Source organism: Musca vetustissima, unplaced genomic scaffold (genome assembly GCF_032173495.1).
Source record: "Musca vetustissima isolate MV318-11 ecotype Yass unplaced genomic scaffold, APGP_CSIRO_Mvet_v1 utg44683, whole genome shotgun sequence".
Taxonomy (NCBI): domain Eukaryota; kingdom Metazoa; phylum Arthropoda; class Insecta; order Diptera; family Muscidae; genus Musca; species Musca vetustissima.
The window spans coordinates 82,937-101,602 of NW_026880735.1; the positions used below are offsets into that span (position 1 = coordinate 82,937).

At 31.3% G+C, this 18,666-nt stretch overlaps 3 protein-coding genes across 4 annotated transcripts in view; 2 read left to right on the forward strand and 1 right to left on the reverse strand.

Moving 5' to 3' along the window:
* The first annotated feature begins 2,428 nt into the window (after positions 1-2,428).
* The window catches only part of LOC133326553 (uncharacterized), a 119,697-nt gene continuing 103,459 nt past the window's right edge, over positions 2,429-18,666 (forward strand). Inside the window, exons 1-2 of one of the 2 annotated variants that reach the window (XM_061535182.1) lie at positions 2,429-2,747; positions 4,558-4,736. In XM_061535182.1, the coding sequence (XP_061391166.1) occupies positions 2,457-2,747; positions 4,558-4,736 (470 nt within the window). In that variant the 5' untranslated portion in view covers positions 2,429-2,456. Of the gene's footprint in view, positions 2,748-4,557; positions 4,741-18,666 lie in introns of those variants that run through there. The other variant, XM_061535181.1, reaches the window with a different exon arrangement.
* LOC133326555 (uncharacterized) lies at positions 4,790-4,987 on the forward strand. The gene has a single exon (XM_061535185.1). It carries the CDS (start codon positions 4,805-4,807, stop codon positions 4,976-4,978), a length of 174 nt encoding a protein of 57 aa, XP_061391169.1. The 5' UTR covers positions 4,790-4,804; the 3' UTR covers positions 4,979-4,987.
* On the reverse strand, positions 9,295-11,702 carry LOC133326556 (vesicle-associated membrane protein 2-like). The gene is made up of 3 exons (XM_061535186.1): positions 11,617-11,702; positions 11,223-11,482; positions 9,295-9,326 (listed from the first exon to the last, which is right to left on the reverse strand). Exons 1-3 carry the CDS (start codon positions 11,700-11,702, stop codon positions 9,295-9,297), a joined length of 378 nt encoding a protein of 125 aa, XP_061391170.1.

Consider the following 18,666-nt stretch of genomic DNA (forward strand, 5'->3'; position numbering starts at 1 on the left):
CGCTCCCCACGTGTTCCATTTACTTTTAAATCAGTGCAGCATCATCATCCAACTCAGACAAAATTGATTTGTTTTTTTATTATTTACAAAAAAATATCTGAGTTTATTTTTTATTTATTGAAGAATACAACAGAGAGAGAAAAAAGTATGAATCATTTTTTTATTTATTGTTTTGTTATAATGCAAAAATATTATATTATTATTTTTATTAATTCCAAAACCAATTGAAATATATGCTCCCCCAAAATTGTAAAACATAAGATGAACACAATCTTAAAAAAAGATCCATTACAAAAAATTGAAAAAATATATATTGTATTTATAAACAAAAATTAATATAAAAAGAAACAAATATTCTCAAAATAAATTTACTAAAAATTCTTATTAAACTTATTTTGAAGAAGAAAACATGAAAATAGATGTATTATTTTTTTAAATGTAGATTTTAAGTAACATTGGAGAAGATTAGGGAAAAATCAATTGTCTATAGTTTGAGGATGGGGTGTACTTCACTATTCCTTCTATGAAAGTGGCTTGAGGTTTTCCCTAAAATCTTTAAATACTGAGATACCATCATGTTGTCGCTATACCTTACCAACGACCAATATTTGGTCTGTTCCCATACTGCAAGAATCTACTACTTTTACTACGATAACTAATTTTCCTTTATGTTATCAAAGAAAATAGTAAAGTCTAGTAGATTCTTGCAGTATGGGAACAGACCAATTGATAACTATAGGTAGGGAAATTTGCGTCCAATCAAATATAAAAAATACTTAAAGTTAGAGGATGTAATGTTACATGGATGTTGCATGAATGATACATTTTAGAATAAATATCAAAACATTGTAGATGGGAGTACATGTCCACACTTTCAGTTACCATCAGCACAAATGCTAGAAAAACATGGCTCATATGAATGGAACAATAACACGACAACTAAACTAAAAGTGGAATTATTTTAAATATTCAAAGCCATTTGTGAACCAAAAATCTATGGGAAATTGTGAAAGAAATTCACAAATAAGTCCTGTGCGTGTTCCTAATGACAATTTAATATAAACGGGTCTTATTTTCGAAACGCTAGCACTTCAAATATCCGAAAGCAAAAAGTTCCCCTAAAAATAAGTCGTGTAAGAATCAATAATCGATTATTTTGGTTGAACATCTCACATACTGTAAAATTTTATATTCTTAGCCTTATAGTTAATATTATGAAAAATCGTGCCTCATCGAAATATTGGTTTTAGACCCCATGTTACTTTAGACCAAAACCGTTTCAAGCTATTTGAAGTCTATTTACAAATGTCCGCCAGTCCGACTAACATCTTTTCACTTGTTTGTTTACGTTTCCATACGATTAATTCAAAATTAAAAACATTTTTGTAGCTCGCATGAAATTATCTGGTCTTATCGACTGGTGTTATAATTGGGCCATGATTTTTAACAGAAACAGTGGTAAAAATTTCGAAATTTTTCTGCATTCCTGCGCATTGCCCGTTGAAGAAACAAAATCGATTTCCATGTTATCGATTGTTATAGATATGTGACGTTTCACAATACAATACAAAACTGTGTGTGTGTATTAAACAAGGCTTCTTTCATGTCTCCTTCTAAACAATGCTCTATATCGGTCATTTTGCTTTAAGCCCGTTTTTTATTATTATGTATTCTCTCTCCTATTCGTAGCAGGTGGGACGTTTTTAATTTCAATTGGATGGCAATACAACGCTGTGGTGTATTAAACTAGGCTTCATTCATAATTTCTCTTTATTGATTCTCGGATCGAGTTGTGTTTATTGTTGCTGATGTAAGTTTTCTCATCAAAAGTTAAAGAAATTTCAACTAGAAAACGTATTCTCTGAAATAATAGTTATACCAAAATAACACTAAGAATACTGTAAGTATAAATTGTACATAATAAATATTCAATTAATAGAAATATTATTAAATATTTTCAATACAAATATTAAGCCACACCCTAATCACAAACTTTTGGTACCACCAAGCTTGGGGAGTGTCTCAATGTTTTCATTTCAATATTAATTAACAATGTGACACACCACAAGCCATGAGTAAAATGTGTTTTTGGTGGTGTATTCAATATTTCAAATTATCTACTTTAACATTTTTATCTAATTGGATTTTTTCTTTTATTTTTTTCGAATTTCTGTATTTTTGTAGGTCCACAAAATAACTAAAATCTGTCATATCGAAATATTCTGATTCGAATTGTTGTCGTTGAATTCCAAATGCACCACCAATACATGCATACACACAATTTTACCTTTACATTGGAACTGCCTATGAATTTATCAGAACATTAAGGCAACACCACCGCTATTGCTGTTGAAGTCAAGTGATTTTCATTTTTCCCATTTACTTCTACAGCTTCTTCTTAAGCCTACCTTTTGGCTTCTGTCACTGGGGTGTGAGTGTGTACTACGTCACGGACTATGTCAACAATCGACGAACGCGAAGCTTACAAAAATAATCCCTATTTTACTGGACACATTTATGGAAATTTCTCACCGTTTTATGTTACAATAGCAGTCTGTACCGTTCTTCTAAGTGCAATCATTTTAATTAATGTAATACTGGGTTGCTGTTCAAAGCATCGTAAATATTGGCAGGATAGACACACGGGCAATCGTTGGCTAGTATCAATTTGGTCGGCAACGCCACATAAGCAACCACCATTGGATTTAACTGAATTGAAAGACGCATCATATTTCCAGAAGTTGCAGGTTAGTAAAAAAATGTGAAGGCATAAATCGTCATAGCTATATATTCCAAAATAATAGGGCTACCCAAGGTATGTTCATCCAAAATAGATATTCCAATATGTAAAACAGATCTCTGAAGAGATGAAGATACTATTCTAAATTGGATTAGGCATATCAAATAGAGCTGTGAGACAGATATGTACGGAATATGAAAATTAGATACCTGATATGTAAAATAATGTTCTGAAAGTTATTATTGGATTATGTATGTAAAATAGAGCAGTATATAAATTAGAACTCTGCAACTGGATACATGTATGTATTGTGTTTTATCTACTCGATTTTACTATTTTCTTCTTAATTGAAATATCATAAAGGAAAATTTGTTATTTAAAAAGTAGTCTCTTCTTGAAGGTTTTATAAGCAGGGAAAGTTCTGAAAGTTATTATTGGATTATGTATTTAAAATAGAGCAGTATATAAATTCAAGCTCTGTAACTGGATACGGATGTTGAGCATATATATATATAAATATATATATTTATATATATTTGAATATAATATATAGTATTATATCCTCACAAGAACTGATAAAAAATTTTACTTTTTGGAGAAGAAACTTTTTTTGATAGGAAAACAACGATTAAAATTAATTAAAATATGCATTTTGAAGATTGAGGGGGTAATTTAATAGAGGAGGTCTCTTCTCTGAAGGTGTTATGGAAGACTATAATGTGTTTGAGGCTTGAAGGCCTTCTGGAGGATCAGAAGGTCTCCGAAAAGTTCAGAAGTCTTAGAAAAGTCCAAAGTTGGACCCAAGAAGAACCTTGTAGAACTTTTTTATAGATTAGAATGTATTTTATAAGGTTTGTGTGGCCACAATTCTATAAAATAAAGTTTTATAAAAGGTCTGAGATATTATAGAAGCCATGAAGGTCTCAAACTGGAATGTGTTAAAACTAGATGTGATATAGAATAGCCTTCAAAGTTTAATATTAGCCCTAGAAGGACTATTTGAAGCCCAGACGGTCTAAAAGTTTTTATATGAAGAACCGAAGGATATATGGTAGAACTAAAAAGTCTTACAGAATATATTATAGAAGCCATGAAGGTCTCAAACTGGAATGTTTTAGAACCACATGTGTTATAGAATAGCATTCAAAGTTTAATATAAGCCCTAAAAGGGCTATTTGTAGCCCAGAAGGTCCAATAGAGGTCTAAAAGTTTTTATAGGATACCAGCAGATCCCATAGAAGAACATAACGTCTTATAGATAACAGACGTTTTTATCAAAGAACCAAAGGAAGTATGTAAGAACTAAAAAGTCTTACAGAAGACTGCCTTGCAGAAGAACAAACGGCCTTAAAGAACACCACCATGTTTGTAGGATATCACAATGTTTTATAGAAGTCTAGCCGATCTTACAGACAACATGTGTGAAAAGTAACAGATCACAAATTACCAAAATTTCTTCTGTTGTTCAAGAGCTACCAAATTCCACACCACAATATTAATAATCGGAAATAAACCACAAACATGAAGATATGTGTCAAATACAAATTGGAAAATACACGATTATCGAACTATTTTTTTCGTAATACATAATTCTTTTTTTTTTAAATTGAAAAATATTTTTTTTTTAGTCACTGATGTAGTTCGTAAAGAATTGTCGACGTTTTTCCTTTTTAATAATTTTGTGTAAACATATTTTTTATTTTAATTTTTATAAAAATATAATTTTTATTATTTGTTCAGTTATACCAAATCAAATGTTAATATTTATATATTCGAAATTGCTGAACATTTTAAATATTCTAACCTCGTTTTTGTAGCCTGCTCAGCGTATTTTCCCCGAAGATATTGAAGCTCAAGGAGAAGAAGTACCAATACAACAATATCAACAGCAACAACACCAAAGTCGACCCCCACGTCCTGAAGGTCGAGGTTTTCACCAACAGCAAAGACATCGTGAAGAGTACGTTGAGTTACAAACGAAACGTGAAAGCGATATCTAATTTATAGGAAGCTAATACAAATATATCTACATATCAGCGCAGCTAACACCAAGACTACAAGAAAATGGCATTTATTATTTTGTATCCAGCTGTTGCAGCATTAGCTCTCTTTATTGTCGGCGTCATAATAATAATGTTACGTTTTGGTCCACGTCTCTGTGGCCTACGTCATCATGCTTTACCCGATCGTGAAGATTATCAAGATCGGGCCTATGAACATGAAATTAGTTATGCCTGATGATATTAAGGAGGCGAATTTTATTTAAATATAGATTTATAAAAATGTTTTACATTCCATATTGTAGTTCAAAACGGTCTTCATTTGCCACAATTTTAATTCTTGTTTTGAGTGCCTTAATATAAATTCCATTCTTTTTTCTTTGTAATGTTTTCTTATATATATTTCTCAACTTGAACTGAAAACATCATGTTAGAAACCATTTCCGTCCAACTTTTATAAGAATCTCCTCTATTTTGAGAGACTTCTTCTATACGTCGTAGTAGTCCCTAAGCTAACAAAACACATCGATTTACAAACTATTTTATATGCAATTTACAAATTTTACATTTATATATTACTAACCTTTATATAATGCATTCTTTGTATTATCAATTTTATAAATTCGTATTTAATATACGAAAATAAAGTATTTAAAAAAATAAACCGACAGAGCGTGAATAATTTATTTGAGGTTTTAAGAATTTTTTACATCAACACTTATGAACTTTCTTAAAATTTTTACATAAGCCTATGCTTACAGACACTGAGAAATAAACATTTTTGAAAAATATGTGGTTATTAATATTCTTCAAAATATATTCTTTTAACATTAATATTATTTTCTAAAAAATCTACTCTTATGAACATTATTGTCATAATTAAAATGAATATTTAAATACATTTGTAAACACCAGTATTGCTGCAAATAAAGTAAAACAATATTTTCTTAACATTTCAAAAAAGCCACAATCGCTCATAATCCAATCTATACAGTTTAGCTTAGAGCAATGAATCCGATGACTAATACTATAAGAATCTATTGTGAAAACAATATAATTGTTAATTTTATAGGATTCCAATACTTCCACATTTTAATGTCCCTAACTCCAATTCTTATGCAAAATAGTCGATCAATTTTTTTTTAATTCCAGTTTCTCTCTTATTGCGTGTTTATGTATATATATATATATATACAGTAAGAAAAGCATATAATATATAAACATGCATGAGGTTAGGAATTACAAAAAACAGAAAAATATTAAACAAATACCAGGATAGATGTATAATACATATGCACAATCGTCAGTCCCGTCTGACTGATACCTTCTAATTAGATTGATTTGTCTACCCATTGTTATTTTTTTTCTGTAGAAAATCCTACCACTATAGTTCATTCATTTTCCTCACTTACCTATTAATAGCACCAAAACTATTGCGAATACAATGGCAATAATAACTTTGGTCTTCATGCGAGACCACCACATTTTCCGTCTCAATGTAACACCATTTGTTTTAAATGTGTCAGCTTGGGTTTTTATGGCATCGGCAGTGTCGCTCAAATGTTCGAGTTTTTCTTGGCGGTCGATAACCTTATTGATATTGTCCGTAATTATTTCCAGGATTTCATTGGCTTGTTTTTGGGTCTGCTTCAGTAGTTCCGGTGATTGGTTTCTGAAAATATATGTAAATAAAGAAGACACAATAAAATAGGTTCACATACATGTACGTTAGGGCGGGCCAAAATTTTTGTCGAATAAAACCGAATTTTGAATCAATTTTGAATTTTGATGGGAGAATCGAAAATCGAGATAGACCTATGGTTCCTTCAGCAAAGTTGCTTAGAATTGTCCATAGAATCATCCTAGGGACTGGATTTAATCGAATTTTTCGGCTCCATACAAACTGACAGACCGCCCTAATGTACATTATCAAAAACCACAACTTACTCAGCCTCATTGGAAATATTTTTGTTGAGTTTTGTATCTGTTGCCATTTTCTTTTTTTTTGTTCAGGTTTCCGTTTTCCTAGTATATTTTCTTTATGCTGTTATATTTATTGTTTACCGAATTAAATACCGAACATAGAATTTTCTTTAAATTTTTGTTTATATATAAATGTCCCTACCAATATGATAGACTAATTTAGGAGTAAACCACAAATGGAGCAGTTTTTTATGAAACGTTGTTACTCGGATAACTGATGTCTTTATACTGAGATTAAATAAATAAGTATTTTCACAATTGGAAAAACAGCGTTCTTCTGGTGTAAATACAAAATTGTTCTTTTATTACTTTCTTAGCAAGTGCGGTTTTTTCACTTAATATAAAAATTATTTATACTCCGTCTTAAACTTATGCATCAACATTCAAATTAATATAAAGTATCAATTGTAATAAAGTTATATATAAGACACGCAGTACCGAATTTCCCTATAAGACATTTGACGATTATATTTCAACTTGTTAGGTTTTGAGATTTCCAACATTTGAGCAGGTTTTGAGAAAAGGACCAACATGTCTATTGAAGACCAGAAAGTCTTTTTATAATATCTCAAAGTTTTAGTTAAGACATTAACCCTTTGAACCCCGATTTTTTTCCGCAATCTTAGAACAAATTTCTGTTCACAGATTTAATGCAACTATCCTAAATAGGATATGCACAAACTTTGACATAACTACATCTTTGCATTCGTGAGATACATTACATTCTTTCGGAAAAATTTAAGTCCAATATCAAGAAAATGCAAAATCGTCAGATAAATAATTTTAAATTATTTTCAATATTAATTTTTACAAGAATCCAAAATAATTCTGATGGCCGAATTCGTACAATTCGAATACGAAGCGATTTAAATCATTTGGACTGTATACACAAATTAGTACTGTACACAAATGTACCCTCTTCTCTGTATTGAAATGCTAAAAGCTTTGCCAAATTTTGAATTTAATCAGGTCTTGACATATGAAATCCAAATAATATATATCTACTTTTGATGAAGATAAGACTAAGAAGTCTCTCTGCTCATCAGGAATCACCAGTCGAATCGTCGCTTGACGATACTTCGGTATTGTCTATGATGGCTCCTATCTAGCCTTACCACTTGATTCGACCTTCAGTCTTCTCTTCGCATTTTTTAAATTCTTTTAGGAACATCAATTTAATACTCTATACGCTTCCTGCCTACAACGTATTCAGTGATACTCGGCAAGAGGTGTACTGTGTGGTTAACCTTAGGCGCCTCTATAGGGCTCGACCGTATACGAGGTGGGAAATCTTTCGAATAGGAGTTCCCTTGACACCTTATACGTATAGCCTCTTTCGTACTTGCTCAATACCTTAAGGATTTACCTATTTCAAACGGCATGTACATTAGCATGGTATAATAATAGAAGGTAACAGCAAGTGTTGTTGTACAAAAAACGATACAACAACCACATGGAAATTTGTTGTTGTAAGTTCTACTAGTGTCAACTCATTTGACAGAAAAATGTAAACAAACAAACAAATTATCATCAAATTATTTTTATTTTGAAAATGAAATATTTTCGAATCCTCAAAATAAAAATTGAAAAACATGAATGAAAATCTATCAAATTTATATTTCTATCGCTTCCACACCTTTCCTATAATTGAGCCATTGCTATATATATGTGTAACTCATATGAAAATGCTGGGAATAGCGAGTTATTCCTTGAAGAAAGATTTGCTTCCTCAAACTTTCCCAGCAGGCAGATTGAGTAAATTGAATACGGGAGCACATTTAATAAAAAACAATTTCAAATTGTATGCGTTCCCAATTTTCCTGTTGGGTGATTTTTAAAAACATAATTTGTCAAATTCATATCGACACTAGTATTACGTTGGAATCAAATCAGCTGGGATTTGCTGTTACCTTTTATAATTGTACCATGGTACATTAGAAATTTTTACAGGGTTAACATACTTTATGAGGATTTATTTGACATATATGCAAAGGAATTGACAATTGAAACCCACTAGGTTAACGAAATCCGGTTAAATGTAAACGTACTATCAATAGGAATTTCTTATAGGCCATACGTTGATAATGACATCGATACGCTTTCCTGTCCTGTGCTTCTTGCAATTCGGAAGTGGGGTCTCCAATGTAACTTTGGAGCTTCCACTTCCTTTTTTCATAGCAGCTGTCCTCCTCTGAAGGTAATGGATCCACTGAGATAATGGATTATATGAAAATCCATAAAAAAAATTTGAAAAATATACGAACGGAAAATTTTCTGAAAAATTGATTTAGTAATTTGGAAAATATAGGTGTTATTATATGTATATATTTATTTTTTAAGAACATATTTCTTATAACTTCTACATACATATATACTATTAAACTTTAACTTCTAAGGAATGTCTAATACTAAATAAATATTGCCAAAGTTTGGGCGGCCAGGTTAATAGAATTTCTTAATAATTATTGTTATAATTAAAAATAAATATTTAAATACATTTGTAGTTTATTGAAGCCAGTTTAAATGTATTCGATTCAATATACATAATTAGGGAGATTTAGATTTCCATCGCTAAGAACCGCTAAATGATGACACCAGTGTTGCTGTAAATAAATAAAGTAAAGAAGAGAATTATTTTATTATCATAAAAAACAAATTTGAACTGTTTAACAAAATTGAAATTCCCTATTGCGATTTCTAAATAGACAATTAAAAACGATCTTAAGTTCGGCCCTCACGAACTTTTATGCCATCCACCAGGATGACAATCAAAATATCTAAAATTAATGGGGTCTCCCAGGAGAAAACTCATGTTATGATAGGACATTGAACAGGCCGTAAAATTCCGTTATATGGTGGCTACCCTGCAATTCAACTCAATTTTAATAATTTTTGGTACGGAAATATGTTATACCATGAGAACACAAAATGCAAAATTACAGCCTATTTGGTTGGGAAACGTGTACAAAATCCCCAAAAATACCGAATTTGGGGGGGGTGTACCGTTATATGGGATGTTAGTCAAATATGCACCGTTTTGTTGTATGATTTGTAGCCATTTTAAGGGTAACCCTATAATGGCTCTCTCATAGAAGTCCTGCTCTCTATTTGCGAAAAAAAAATGAATAGTCGATTTCCATTTCCTCCCTAGATACCAAGTTTTCAGTGTAGATGTGTGTGTGACCTAGCGTTGTCCTGGTGAACATAACACCTCTCCTGTTGGTCAATTCTGGCCGTTTCTGGTCAATTGCTATCTTCAAACGGCCCAGTTGTTGGCAGTAGAGATCAAAATTTAGCGTTTGGCCATATGGAAGCAACCCATAATAAATAATCCCCTTCCAGTCCCACCAAATGCATAGCGGAACCTTCCTGGCCGTTCTCTTTGAACACGGTCGTTTTCGTTATCGTATGTGATCCATTTCTCATCTCCAGTCACCATCCGTTTACAAAATTGGTATATTTCATTCCGTTCGACCAAGGCTTCGCATATGGAAATTCGATCCATCCTATTTTTTTCTGTTGATTGGTGTTGCACCCAAACATCGAGGTTCTTATTGAATCCAGCTTTGTGTAAATGGTTTAAAACATTTTTATGGTCGATTTTTAGCTCCTGGGTCATGTTACGACTACTAACATGCTGGTCAACTTCGATCATTTCTCCGATTTTATAGACATTTTCGACGACCGCCCTAATGGATTTCTTTTTCCCCGGGGTCTCCGGTAAAAATTTCCAGGTGTTGTAAACGGAGGGTATAAAAACCAGTGAGCGGAGCATATAACAACTACCTCTGAACTCGAACAGATCAGACCGTTGTTTGCAGCTAAGGCGGGTTATTTTTATATGACTTTAGTCAAATCGAATAAATTGCTGATTATAATTTTATCATATTTATCCTATTCGATTATAATTTTATTATTTGATCCATCCTATTTTTTTCTGTTGATTGGTGTTGCACCCAAACATCGAGGTTCTTATTGAATCCAGCCATTTAAACCATTGTGTAAATGGTTTAAAACATTTTTATGGTCGATTTTTAGCTCCTGGGTCATGTTACGACTACTAACATGCTGGTCAACTTCGATCATTTCTCCGATTTTATAGACATTTTCGACGACCGCCCTAATGGATTTCTTTTTCCCCGGGGTCTCCGGTAAATATTTCCAGGTGTTGCAAACGGAGGGTATAAAAACCAGTGAGCGGAGCATATAACAACTACCTCTGAACTCGAACAGATCAGGCCGTTGTTTGCAGCTAAGGCGGGTTATTTTTTATATGACTTTAGTCAAATCGAACAAAATTCCTGATTATAATTTTATCCTATATATGAACCATAAAAATATCTCATAATACCAAACATATTCATAGCATTTATTTGTGGGAGGCAGATAGATCCGAATCCTTTAAATCGCCCACAAGTTTTTCTTCAAATTTGTCATCCACTGGCTGTAACTTTTTCGCATTTTTTTTTTTTTTTTGCAGAAACAGTTCACATACTTACCGATTAATATAATCAAAATGATGGCGATTATAATGGCAATAATTATTTTGGTCTTCATGTGAGACCACCACTTTTCTCGCTTCAATGTAACGGCTGTGGTCTGAAATGTGGCAGCTTGGGCTTGCAAGGCTTCGGCGGTGGCATTTAAATCTTCGAGTTTTTCTTGACGGTCCATAACCTTGTTGACATTGTTGTACATTATTTCGACAATTTCATCGGCCTGTTTTTGGGTCTGTTTCAGTAGTTCGGGTGTTCGGTAACTACAAAATAATAATTAATAAAATTTAAACAAATTGTGGAAAACTTTTCTTATTCATACATATTTCCATTTATATTATGTTTACATACATACACATCTATGTTTGTTTGTACATCTTTATAAACCACAACTTACTCAGCCTCAACGGAAATATTTTTGGAATAGTAGACATTTTCATAAAGTTGATCATCGCCAATGTTGATTTTTGTATCTGTTGCCATGTTTTTCTCTGTTTCAGTTTCCGTTTTCCTATTATTTAACGTTTTTACTGTTATATTTATTGTTGTTTATTTTTCAAACTTAATGAGTTTATTTGCCTTTTACGTTTAAACTACTACCGGACAGACAATACGATATTAATTACCGAACATACGATTCTTATTATTTTTTTTTGGTCACATAGAAATGTGTCTATCAGTTAGTTCGGCTGACTCATTTAAGAGCAAACCACAATAGCTGCTGTTTTTTTGCGAAACGTTGTGACTCGGATAACTGATCTCTTTATACTGAGATTAAATAAGTATTTCGTACAAAATACAATAAAAACCCAATGTTCTTCAGGGAGGCAAATAGAAAGTCGTTTCTTTTTTATTATTTTGTATGTGAGAGATGTTTTTATTGCTTCTTGCTTTTGTTTTTTTTCTCATGTTGGGATTTCCCTTCTCTCAGTGTAGTTGTTAGTCTGTGGATAAGATCGAGAATTAAAAAAAAAAACAACAACAATATACATACTATATAGAAAATAACATGAGCGTGTTATTGGAGGAAAGCAAGGGGGACCATTGAAAATTATTCGTCTACTAGATGAATGGATTTCAGATTTCGTCATCGTTCTATGTAGATTGATTAACAGAGCATTAATACTCAGCTGTATACAGTGAGTGTCAAAAGTGTAGGCAAAGATCATAAACTACGACACCTACGTAATATATTATTCGATTGTGAACGAAAAGTTCAATATATGACACGTGTTTTGTAGATATCCGACAATTTTGTTATACGCTTCAAAAGTTGATCGTGAAAGACCGATATGCACGTTTTGAATCATGTCCATCAACAGTTGGCGCTGACTACGACGCACAATGTCGCGAGTTCATATTAACAACCGCCAAAAATGGAAGGAGAACTTATTATAGGTCTAGAAAGCAATTTACAAAAAAAAAAAAAAAAAAAAAAATAGATAGATAAATCGGACCAAGATTTAGTCTTACAATTTTCACTATTTTGGCCTATAAAATGGTTATTATACAACCAATTTCGATGAAAATTGGCAGTTTACATTTACATAGGTCTATAAACCAACGGACGAAAAACTGGACAGATTTTACCAAGATTTGGTATATAATGGGTCTTGAAAAATTCGATTCTGGGGCATATAAAATCGTTACAATTCATCTTAATTAAATGAAAATTGGCAGTTTACTTTAAATTTGGACGAAGACTGTAATGAGTTTTGCAATTTAACTGATGGTCGATTTTGCATAATTTAAACCTCAGTTCTTTTTCTTGTTTTGACCTACCGTAGACTGTTCTACCTGTTGATTCCCATTTCAACTCCTTATATGCAATTAAACTGGCTATAGTTGTTTTATTTTTTATACCCTTCACCACACTGAATTTGAGAATATGCATATAATCACTTTTTAAGTCGATTTATGCATGTCCGCCTGTCCGTCCATGTATTTTTGTTAACAAAGTACAGGTCGCATTTGTGATCTGATTTGGATGAAATTTGGCACAGTTCACTTATTTGGCCCAAGGACGAACCCTATTGAAATTGGGAAAAATCAGTTTAGATTTAGATAAAGCTCCCATATATATTTTTGTCAGATTTTATGTAAGTGGTGCACCAAAGTCCCTATATATCTTTCGATTAGCACGAAATTTGGCATAGCGTACTGAATTAAGTCTAGAACGATGTGTGTGAAATTTCGTGGAAATCGGTTAAGATTTAGATATAGCTCCCATATCGTCCGTTTTTAGGCAAATAGTGCACCAAAGTCCCTATATATCCTTCGATTTGCACGAAATTTGGCACGGCGTACAGAATTAAGTCTAGAACGATATGTGTTAAATTTCGTGAAAATCGGTTCAGATTTAGATATAGCTCCCATATATTTTAGTCCAATTTTATGTAAATGGTGCACCAAGGTCCCTTTATATCCTTCCATTTGCACGAAATTTGGCACAGCGCACTGAATTAAGTCTAGAACGATGTTAGTTAAACTTCGTGAAAATCGGTTCAGATTTAGTTATAGCTACCATATATATTTTCGTCCGATTTTATGTAATTGATGCACCAAAGTCCCTATATATCCTTCCATTTGCACGAAATTTGGATTTATAAGTAAATGAAAACACAAAATGTGGCCGAACATGTGAAAAGTTTTGATGAAATCGGTTTAGATTTCGTTATTTTGCTTTAAATTTATTTACATAATTTTGTCCCATTGTAAGAAGCAACAGAATGACATGTTTAATTTCATGTTAATGGCCCTTCAAAAATGCAACGTCTGTTAGGATCCCATCTGTTGAATATTCCCAAAGTGGTGAAGGGTATCATATAGTCAGCCCCGTCCGACTTTACTACTTTCCTTACTGGTTTATTTCAGATTTTCAGAACACACATTAGGAATATGTAAAATATTGTCTTCCGAAATGTACGATTTCAATTCTAATCTATAAATCTATCCACTGAGGAATTTGGTTTTGGATGGGTTAAAAAAAAGACACATCTCATTTCGTTTTGATATAACTTTTTTCGTACAGCTGATATCAAAATTAAAGTGGTGTCATATGAAACGTTTCAAAATTATTTGAATATTACTATGATATAAAGTTTTAAATATGTGGATTCAAATTTTCCACCACAATATTGAACTTGTTAAAGACTATTATGTATTCGTAGCAATGTAGAATATCTCCGTTTTCATGTGGAACCGATTTTGTAGAGATGATATTTTCTCTTCAGAAGTTATACGTCTGAAATTGCATTGCATTTTCTGATAACTCCGGTAAATTTGCTAGAACACAATTGCAAAGAAGTTATTCTAAGCTAAAAATCTTTTTTTCATTTGTATCTGTTTAGAAGTTAAGAATAATCCCAGAAAACTGTAATTTTCTGGGAAAATGGCAAACCTGGCAAATATTTTTGGATAGTATATGATAGTGATTAATCGAGGCTATTACTATCCGTTTAACTTATTTCATATTTCAAAAGATATAAGAAATTTAAATTGCCGGCGATTTTCTGTTAACATGGCAATTCTGGCAAACAATTGTCGTCAGCGCCATCTATTCGATCAAGAAAACTTTTAACCTCATTTGTGTTTGCTATAACTTATTTCGGTATTTAATTAAAGAATCTAAAATAAAGATGATTTTCTCTAAATTCGGCAAAACACTTGTCGTCAGCGCCACCTATTGAACTGGTCGATAAAAAAATCGATTTTGCAAAATTTAAATTTATTTTATTTTCCCTATAACTTTTGAAATTTGTCTCATATGAAAGGTTTAATTTCATACTATCTTATTTTTTAGTTTTTAAATATGAAATGTAGTATTAAAGGTAATATTTGTATTATAACAATTCTTTGCTGGTCATATTAAAGTAGATTATTTACATTTTTTTGAAATGCCATTACATTTTCAAATATTATACGCTTGAAAAAAAAAACTGATTCAATTAATGCTAACTTATAGATGGCGCTGATAACGTTTTTTTTTTTTATTAAAATTACATACCTCATTTATTTTTATTATAACTTTTTCGTATTATTAATATGTTAACCTTACCAAACCTACTTTAAATCCGAAGATGGTATCTCTATAGGTTGACTTCTACGCAGATGGTCAACACTTTGATAAAAACATATATCTTTTATACAACGAATAATAAAACCTGTGTACCATACCGTAGATTTCCGCAATCCATATGCTGAGGGTATATATTTGACGGCAAACCGACTGATACTTTTTTGGCATGTTTTTATTAAAAATGTTAAATTTATTTTCTATTGAATACTACTACATGAAATTAATTGCATGCGTTTTTCAATGAGAAAAACTTAATAGCTTACACTGGGACGAACGTTTTTAGTTTATAGTTTACACTGGAACGAAGGTTTTTAGTTTATTTTACTAATAGCGACCAATTGCGGCACCTCGTTTTCAATTTTAACTTTGTTGTATTATTTTACACATTTGTTTGAGGAAAAAACACATGGGAAAATTTTTAAAAATATTTTATAATGTGTTTTCTCATAATTTGTTAACTAACCCTTCAGGTGGCGGCGATGTCATTTCCATTTTGAAATATTTTGCACACAAAATTATTCTAAAATATATTGTTTTTATATTCCGCTAGCCAACATGTCAAGTTGGAGTTCACCAGTAAACTGATTTGTTGCTTGATTTATTTTTTGTTTGTATTTGATATTGATAATTATTTCCCTTTACTACTATCGACTAGTATTCAGTATGTGTTAAAGCCGAAAATAATAACATAGCGTGCATTCGATGTAGACAGACTAACTCGGTGACTAAAAAGTTAAACACACAACTAACTCATCCTTAACATGGGTTTTATATACCAAAAACAAAAACTGTTAACAAATATTTAAACAAATTTTTACGTATTATAGGTGGGCGAACACTATTCTACAGGTCTGTCTAAATATATTGGACTAAATGGTGTATATTTTATATAAATCTATTAATTGTATTTTGATGTTATAAGTGCTTTAAAAACTACAATTATAGTTTTAGAAACATTGAATGCCATTGTATTTTGTCTAAAACTCAAAAGTCTTGTTAGTTGTTTGGTTTAAACTCGTTCACTATTTTATAACTCCACGTGGAGAAGGATCTTGTTGGACCAATTGATCAAAACCCCTATCAAATCAACTTAAAGACGTTCAGTATATTAACACACATTTACAAATCAGGAACAGTTAATATTAATATATGTATGTCTCATTTGAAGACATCAATCAATCAATAATTTCCTTATTTTTAGTATTTTGTATTTATGTGTAGTTAGCCAAACACAAATTTCACTAATATAACACCTACTTTATTTTTTGAACTGCGCAGTAACGTTATGCTGCTACCGCACTCATCGAATTCTAGCCTTAGTCACACATAACACCATGCCCATGAAGAATACAATTGACCACCTTCATACAAACAAACAATAAAAGGATAATGACCGGCTTCATGGAAATACCTCAAATATTCCAAGTCATCAAACTATTTTTAGATGAGTCACATAATTCATTTCGTGTGTACCGCGGAAATGGAAAGGACAATTAAAAAGTATAGAAAACTTAGTTCTGTTATTATAAAAAAAAGGAAATGAGTGAAAAGGGCATACGTTTTTCTGCCCTCCACCATGAGGTTAATATTCAAAAAACTTAGAATAGGTCAGGATTTGTATATGCGTGCTATTGCACGGTAAATTGCTGGCTGGAGAAATACTAAAAACCAAATTTAGTTACTAATGTAGGGAAATTATTCTAAGACCTCGACATTGGTCTATTGAAAATATTCGGTGAAGAAGTTAATAATCTACCAGGGTCCCGGAAAGTACAGCCACATAGTTATACTAAGAGATAGTCACTTCGGTTAAATACGAATATATGTGAATATGTACATCCTAGAAATGTGAGAACTTTATTCTGAAAGAATTAAGATTTTTTTAAAAAATTTTTTCCTTTGGCCATACAAGGCGTAGATTTTTTAATTATTTTCTTCCTGGGACCATATAAAGCGTAGATTTTTAATTTATTTTTTTTCCTAGGACCATACAAAGCGTAGGTTTTTTTAAATACATTTTTCCTCCGATCGTACAAGGCGTTGATTTTTTAAATAATTTTTTCCTGGGACCATACAAAGGCGTACATTTTTTAAATATATTTTGTTTCCTGGGACCATACAAGGCGTAGATACTGGGACCTGGGACCATACAAGGCGTCGATTTTTTTAATAATTTTTTTTCCTGGGACCATACAAGGCATAGATACTGGGACCTGGGACCATACAAGGCGTCGATTTTTTTAATAATTTTTTTTCCTGGGACCATACAAGGCATAGATACTGGGACCTGGGACCATACAAGGCGTCGATTTTTTTAATAATTTTTTCCTGGCACAATTTTTTCACTTCAAATAAAACAAATGACAATTTAAAATTTTTTCAAACATTTTATTATTTTTTTTGTATTTTTCGACATTTTTTCTCATTTTTTGTTTGTTTTTGAAATATTTACTTTTGTTTTTTGTTTATAATTAAATATAAGTCTTACTTTCAAGTACAATCATTAATAATAATTTATAATTCCTAAATTAAAAAAAAAAAATGGATGAGAAAAAAACCTAATCGTAGAACATATTATTATAAATTAAAAAAAATATATGTATATTATAAAAATTAAAAAGTGAAAAAAGAGAATTGGGCCAGGGTATCTAGAATGAACGGGGAGATATTAAGGGGGAGAACGGAAAACAGATGTTTAAAATAAACTAAGTGAAATCAACAGTAGCATTTAACAAGATATTTGTAATCGTAATTATCGTTATTATTATTGAATTTTTGTTACATTATGTTCATATACACAAAATGTTTTTGTTGTTGTTGGTTATTTACCAAATAATCGAATGGTTCACAAATTATTGATTTTGTTGTTTTATTATACAATACGTTTTCTTTTTTGGATTTACATGTATGTAGGTGGTGGTGTTGTTTTCTTTTTTATAAAATAAAAAATAAATTTTGTTTATTCCATGAAAAAAAGATTTAAGAAATACTATCATGGAATATATTTGAAAGATCGCCATTGAGAGGGGGTAGATTGAAATTAATTTATAAATAAAACAAATTGTAACAAAATTTAAAAACCAAATATAAATTTGATTTGCAGGGCATATATACCATTTTGTTTGCTTGAGCCACGAGCCTTTTTTTCCATTAAGTATTTTGCGGAACATAACATTGTGTATTTTGATTGTGAAACTTTTTGAAAATTATATTAAATATTTTTACTTATGACGATTTTACAAATGTAATTCCATGAGTGTGTTTCTTGGTGTTTACATTGTGTTCATTTTTTGTTTTACTCTTTTTTTGTAAAAATATGTATTTATGTCATTTTCAAAATAGTGGGTTCGTTCTTTTTTTACACTTGCT